The sequence below is a fragment of the Fulmarus glacialis genome, unplaced genomic scaffold (genome assembly GCF_000690835.1).
Source record: "Fulmarus glacialis isolate BGI_N327 unplaced genomic scaffold, ASM69083v1 scaffold47696, whole genome shotgun sequence".
Lineage (NCBI taxonomy): Eukaryota > Metazoa > Chordata > Aves > Procellariiformes > Procellariidae > Fulmarus > Fulmarus glacialis.
The window spans coordinates 1,979-9,281 of NW_009217118.1; the positions used below are offsets into that span (position 1 = coordinate 1,979).

At 43.4% G+C, this 7,303-nt stretch overlaps 1 protein-coding gene across 1 annotated transcript; it reads right to left on the reverse strand.

Annotated features, from left to right (window-relative positions):
- Nucleotides 1–236: 236 nt before the first annotated feature.
- EPHA7 (EPH receptor A7) lies at nt 237–2,572 on the reverse strand (the record flags this gene model as incomplete). The annotated part of the gene is made up of 2 exons (XM_009579533.1): nt 2,315–2,572; nt 237–627 (listed from the first exon to the last, which is right to left on the reverse strand). Coding segments are annotated over exons 1-2 (649 nt in total), but the record flags the coding sequence as incomplete, so codon positions are not given.
- Between the last annotated feature and the right edge of the window lie 4,731 nt (nt 2,573–7,303).

A 7,303-nucleotide genomic window follows, 5' to 3' on the forward strand; every position in this document is an offset into this window, starting at 1 on the left:
GAGTGGTGTGTGCAGGTCTTACACCTGACACATGAGGAGAAAAATCACAATTGAAAAAGAGAAGCTAAGGAGGGGAGGAAAGGTATAAGATACACCTGGCAGGCACAGAGGGCAGGCATGAGAGAGGTAGACCACACTAACTCCCCTAATCCCACTTTATGCTTACAGATGCTCTGACCTCTAGCTCCCTGGAACCTCTCTCACGGCCTACAGCCAGTGTCTGTCTTCATACTCACCTACGCAGCTCCCATCAACTTCCTCAAACCCCACAGCACAAAGGCATCGGCCCATTGGTACCAGCCACTCCCCGTCAGTGCTGCAGTGCATCCTGGGGGGAGAGCCCACTTCTTCAGCTGCATACTCCACGCAGACCCCGGGCACTTCTGTCAGCCCCTCCGAACCTGCTAGTGTCTCTGGAAAACGGGCCAGGCCCCGCACTGCCTCCGGGCAAGTCTTGTAATACACTCGGACAGACACCATGGCTACGCAAGCCCCAGAGTTCTGGAAAGCCAAGTAGAAGCCCCGGCGAGACAGCTTCCCAATGGGACACACTTCTGTGTTCAGCTGCATGGCACCCGATTCGATGTCTCTGCTTGTGAAACTTCGATCTGCTGCCACAGTGTTGAGCTAAGCGAAAGAGAAAAAGACAACAGCGTTAACATCTGAGCAGGCAGCAACAGCTGAGATACCCATGCCTCTCAAACTTTTTACACTAAGGCCTTTTAGAGGCTGTATGGTCACTGTTTCTAATGCCAGTGCACTGCATGCTTTCTCTGCACGTGGAGGAATTGTTAACAACGGGATCCGCATCCTTGCCTCCATACTTCCCAGCATTGCCTTTCAACTCCTTGGCAATTCACTGGTCTTATATAGTACACTGTGTTGTGGGTCTCTGATCTCAGAAGTCTTTAGGAACTGCCCCTAAAGGAGCAAATTTCTCTTCTGCGATATTCTTCTTTGTTTGCAAATTGTATGCAGTAAAATCACAGCAGCGCTTAGAGCTGTGTTTTTAAATTGATCACTGAATTACAGCCACCTGTTTCTACGCTGTACTTGATGCAGACCAGATCATCTACTGCAAGATGCTTCTCATGCAGCACTCAACATATTTCAGGACTGTAGATACTTGGGTAAAAAATCCTCCCATGCTCTTACATTCCCACTGCCTCAGCAAACAATGGATGAGAGAGAGACAGAGATGCTTTCAATGCTTGGCCAAGTGGGAAAGGCCTCCATGACATCATGTGATATGAAAGAGCTGGACTGGAGGTGGGGTGGCCTTTCTTCTCAGAGAGCCTGATGGTGGGGTGTCATTTCTTCTCAGACAGAGTGCCTGATAACTCCTCTCCACCGCAGGCCCCTCCCCATTACGTGACACCACCAGCTCTGTGTAGTTGGATGGCAGATGAAAGGATCTGCACAGCAGCTGTATCTGGCAGTGGGATCCTAAGGCAGCTTTAGGAGTTGTGAAGGTATGGCACAAATTCACCTGCTAGGTCCCAGCTGCAGGGGAGGTAGAGGAGCGCTGGGGAGGGAGTGGAATACATTACCAGGGTCCTGCTCTGCCTCTCGTGGGCTTTACTTCTTTGTTTTCATCAAAAGCCATATAAACTGCAGAGGAAAGGGCAGTCAAATAATTTAGGTCTGTGGCTTCTTTTAGGACAGAACTGGGTTACAGAAGTTCCTTTACAAAAAAGCTGAGGTTCCCTGTTCTGCAATTCAAATGTTTCCATGGCAAGAGGGCACTATGTTGGGGGAAACAGCAGTTAAAATATAGCGGTACTAAATCCTTTCACACAAGGGAGAATTTCATTATAGCAAACCATCACCTCCAGTTTTAGAAAAAAAACACCCTGTATCTCATAACAATCAAAATAAATGATCAGGAGTACAGAGACCTGAACTGGCTTCAGTTCTTCACTTGGTCTAATCTTGTTTTGTTACCTAAGGCGAGTCAAATTCCTTTGGTCTCTCCTTTACTATTTCTAAAAATTGGTGTAACCATCTAGCACTGTTATAAGCCTTTAGAATCCTTACCTACGTGGTGTCCAGTTAAATAAGTGCTTACGCGGAATGGAGGGCTGATCTCATTTGAAAACTTCTGTGCTTCCTGTGGCAAAGACTGCTCTGAGCATCACGGAGGGCACTGGAGGCAAAGTTGATTCTAAGGACAACGCTTACTATCCATGCCCCTCCCCAGATGCTGCTTCTCCTGGCCTCCCCCAGCCAGCAAGACACACCTAGTTTAAGCTGAAAGATACGACTAGTTTAAGCAGAAAGACAGGACTCAGTCTTCACCCTCAGTGCTACGGACCTTGATGAACAGCGGGCGGCGGAACTGGATCCCGACATCTTGTTCAGACTCCATGTAATAAAGATTGAAGGTCTCTTTGCAGGTCACCACTTCACCTTTGAAGCTCTTGCAGTCCCTCACAGTAAACTTTAGTTCCACATAAATGCGGGAGGCTGCCTCACCCCGATAAATCCAGTTGGTGCGAAGCCAGTGATCAGTGTCACCCTCGGAAAGCACACTGCAGTCCTGGTACATATAGACCGGGGTACCATTTATCATCTGCTGCACTTCACTCCACTGCTCCCAGGGTAGAAGAAAACACACATTGTTAGACAGATGTGAGAAACAAGTTTTGCTTCAAATTTGACGAAATCTAGCCTAAAAGGTCCATTTCCATAAAGCATTCAGGGCTCAAAGCCTGGCTAGCTAAAAGGTTTCTTACACTGAGCAAAAGCTGCATCTGGTCTAGAGCCCCATATGTGCATAGGAAGCAAAAAGGATACTGTAATTAGGATATGACTTATGACAAATTGAACAACAGTGCATGGACCCTTTCATCCTACCTCGGTTCCAATCTATTTCTTTCATACACTGTCTTATCTTAGATTGAGAAAAAGACCCACTACTCCCATGTATTGGCCACTTCTCTCTGCCACTGTTCACATTCAAAGTGTACTGCAGGACGTACCAGATCAAGACTATTACCTGCCCCTCAAAATAATGCACAGCACTTCGGGGTAAGAGAAAAGATGGCCTGACACAATGGGAAGGTCAATTGCAGAAGGACTGTGCTAGAGCAAGCACTCATTAATTTGGAGTTCATGCTTCTTTAAGTGTGATATTTTGCAAACCCTAATTTAACTATTAAAACTCAGTTGATTTTCCTGACTTCATACTAGGTTCTGCTTCTCCCCCAGGCAAATAATAGCTGAGAGGGGGACATGGGCCCAGCTGGTTATATGACCTCAGTGATACTATTTGTATGAATCCAATAGGGTTTGATATGTATTTTAACATAAACCTTTGCTGAATTTTATGTGGTTCTAGTTTTGTTTCCTCACCGCAGGTCAGATACAAAATGCAAAGAATATTCACTTTTGAGTAAGTCGCACATGAGAACTGAAAATTTGGAAAGCAAGGTTTTGTCCACAGGGAAAATAACTTAGATCCTTTTTCCATCCGTGCTAAGACTGCCTTTTTCATTATGCTTTAAATGTTTAATCAAATTAAATTGAAACAAGTGCCCACATAGGTATTGGCACAAGTTCAAGCATCTTGGTTTTAAAATCACACCCCAGGTTAAGATGCAATTTAAACAAGGCCTCAGTCTCTATATTACTCTAGGCTTGTCAAGTCTTACGGGCTGAGCATGAGACTCACACACTTCTCCAGCACCACCACCTCCTGTCCTCACAGCACAACCCTGCAGCCCCTCTTCTAGCTTCTGATCCCACAGACCAGGCGCTCTGCTAGTGGAATATAAGATATGAACCCACGGAGTGCCAAAGGAGGCTCTGCTTTTACGCCATGAATTAGAGCATACCTCCTATGCAGCCCCACTCTGAAAACTATCAGAGTGCTCTCCATGCCAGCAAGCCCTGCTGATAGCACAAGCTCGTATCTGGCTGATTTCAGCTGTTTCTCTAAGTGCATACTAGCAGTCTCCTCCCAGGAAGTTCTGTGGATGGTATCTATGTGTCCCTTCTTGTTTCCTTTTTCTCCATGTAATTAATCTTCAGTGTTACCCCACCCTCTTAATCTGATCCAGCTGGCATATACCCGCACCACACAGGATTTACACTTATTTCACTTACTGGAGGTCAAAGGACTTAGGATAGCAAGAGAGAGAAACAGACTGATCAGTCTCAGTTGATCAACCAGAAGGGGCAATCACTTAATCACCCCTTGCACTATTTCATTGAAAAACTTCTGGAAAATGCTACAGAACTAAATTTACAACACGTCCTGAAGTACATTGAAATAGAAGAAAAGAAGTTAGAAAGGAGAATAAGAGCAAAGTAGCTTTCATAAGAAACTGCCAATGTTAAGACTGCCTTTTAGAAGCATTTTTCCATGGGTGTCTGCCTCCACCATGCTGATGGGAAATGCATAACTGCATTTGAAGGCTGAGAGTTAGACAAGTTTCCATTAGCAGTTTATCCTAAGGCAATGCCACAGACACGTCTCACCAAAAGACATGGGCTGTTGTGATGCGTGTCTTGAACATACCATTTTCAAAACTTAAGTGATACGGGGCCAAAATTTCATTTTCAATAGTGACAACTCTAGCAGAAAAATTTCCTTTAAACTCTCCTGCTGGAAAAAATCCAACTGCTAACTCCTGTATTTCTTAGCTCATCTCAGCCCAGCTTCTTCCAGTCTGAGCTCTTCAGGGCAAAGATGCTTAGCACTGACTATTGCACAGTTTCATATGCAGAGTGGTGCAAAGAAATAACAAGGGAATCAGACTTGGTTTTTCTAGACTCTACTGCTGATGGGTAAAGGAAGTAAAATGAGGATATTATTTATGCTAACAATACAGAACTATTGTTAAATATGCTTGTGACTTCTTTTCATTATTCAGCGGAGCTTTTAAATTTAAAGTAGTAGAGGAAGACTGTTACATACAACACTTAATGAAAGGGTGATGAGTCTAGAAGTTGCTAGGCAACTGTTTCACATCCTCAAAGAATCTGCTGCAAAATCAAAATGTATGCCTCGGATTTTTAATGTAATGTTCTTAATGAACATGTGTGGTAAAGTCTGGCTCAACCAATGTGAACTACTTCACTCTCCAGTTTGTCTGCTAATGACATTGAATCCACTGCCTTTGACAATGTAACTGTCTACCCATTTCATTCCAGCACTGTATCCTTACTCAGTCATCAGTTTGGCCACAGGATGGGGAAACATTCTTCTAGGAGAAGTGGGGGTCAGTGGGAATCAGACTTCCTCATTTTAGCAGTGAGTGAACTGTGATTTTATGATGCTACAGAAAACACTCATGAGATTCAGAATCACAGAAAGACTTAGGTTGGAAAGGACCCTTGGAGATCATCTAGTCTGATTCCCTGCTCCAAGCAAGCTAAAGAGTTCTTAAACTCTTTAAATTTTATTCTTTAAAACTCCTTTAAACTCTTTTAATTTTTTTTTTTTTAAGTTTAAGTTGAAACTGTATTTAAACTAGTCTTTAAATTTTTTAAACCTTTTAGAATTCTTAAAAAGTTGCTAAGAAAACAAAAGCCAATGCATTCAGGAGAGGGCCATAAATTAGTAGCTTGACTTTCTAAAAAGTCTAAGGATGTAGCCATTGGATTTGAGAACAAAAGGGTGTTCTGTACTTCTCAGGAACCCATATACTAACACAAGCACTTAGTTCCAGAGGTTTGTTCTTGAAAGTCTTGGTCTGGTGGTATAATACAGAGCAAAATAATTCCAGCACAGCAATTAGTGTTAAGTGAATGAAAACCTCAAGGCAAAAGTGCTATCTCAATAACCTCAGAACACTGCAAGTTTCGGAAAAAGGAAAGCAACCTTCCTCCCATTGCTAGGTCGGATTCGATATAAAGAAAATGGTAGAGACAAGCTGTCTTTATGAAGGCCGTTCAGAATGACTTGAATAACAATCCGGAAGGGCGCCAGTAGACATTTGTAGTAAACAGTATTTGTTTGGTCTGCCTTGTGAGTAAAGATCCAAAGATAAGATAAGGTACATGCCTTTTAGTATCTGCCATGATCGACTCTGAATTGATTATATAGTTTGAAGCTCTGAAGCCTAAGGAAGGCTTACTCTGCTTTTTCTATAAATGAGCCTTCTCCAGGTTAGGTCTCTGTCAAGGAGCCTATCTAGGACAATCTGTGATTCCTCCATCCATCTGTGGGCTACTCTTCCTAGGATCTGCCATAAGGTATAAGATGGAAACAAACGGAGACAGTTTGTATGTCTTCTTGGAGCTACTGTCTCAGGCTCTGCAGGCATCATCAATAAAGTGGTCTTTATGTGGAAAAAAAAAAACAACAAACTTTTTATAATGACATATACAAATTTCATCCTTGCTAATAAAGAGGTAGGCTACCAGTGACAGAGGCAGCAGACTGTGACAGTATTGCAAATCCTTTGGCTCAGACTGGAGTCAAAAGAGCTTGTGGCTCACAACAGTAATGCTGTCTCCATCTCCGGCTTGCCAGGGACTTGCCCTGTCTCCTTTCAGATAAGAGCCTGCCTGCTGTGACCTGTATTTCATTTGCCTTCACATTAGCTTAGCACAGTGGCTTCCAATCTCTGGCCTGCAGACCCCTGGGGAAAGGCACAGCGATACTTTTAAGAGACTTACAGAAGGCAACAACAAGGCAAGCATCTTGCCAATAGGCTTAAAATTACTAAACTAAGATGCGTATCTCCACTGGAAAAGATAGTAATTCACATACTGAAAACCAGTACCTTGTTTAACTTTGGGTTAGAGAGCTGGACTAAGATGAAAAGATTGGCTACTGAGTTAGTACAGCCAGCTACAGTGTACCCATGCTTTGCAAGTGCATCTCTTTCCCATTTAATTTGCAACAGAATTCAGAGTGCTGTTTTAATCCATGAAATCTCTTCCTCAAGAAAAATTGCAGGGCCCCAAAACAGCAATCCTTTTCAGCAACAATACATCACTGGTGTCCCAAGCCTGAAACTACCTAGCAGAACACACACCGCTGAATGGCTTCTATCTCCTTCCCCTAGCAGCACTTTTGCGTATGGAGCCTCTTTGACTTTTGTATAGTAGCATTTGCATGCTACCATGACCAAAAAAACCCTCCTGGAACAGATTCAGAGTTGCAGGCAGTTGTACGTTACAGCTTCAGCTGTACTACATTCTTAGTGTAGTGCCTCAGCGGAAAGACTGTGACAATAGCAACATCTTGCTGATACCTGCCATGATATGATGAACAGCTTCTCTTCAGCTAAAATACATCTGACAAAAATCTGTCAGTAGGTAAAGCTAGACCAGCCAGTCAAAAATAGCA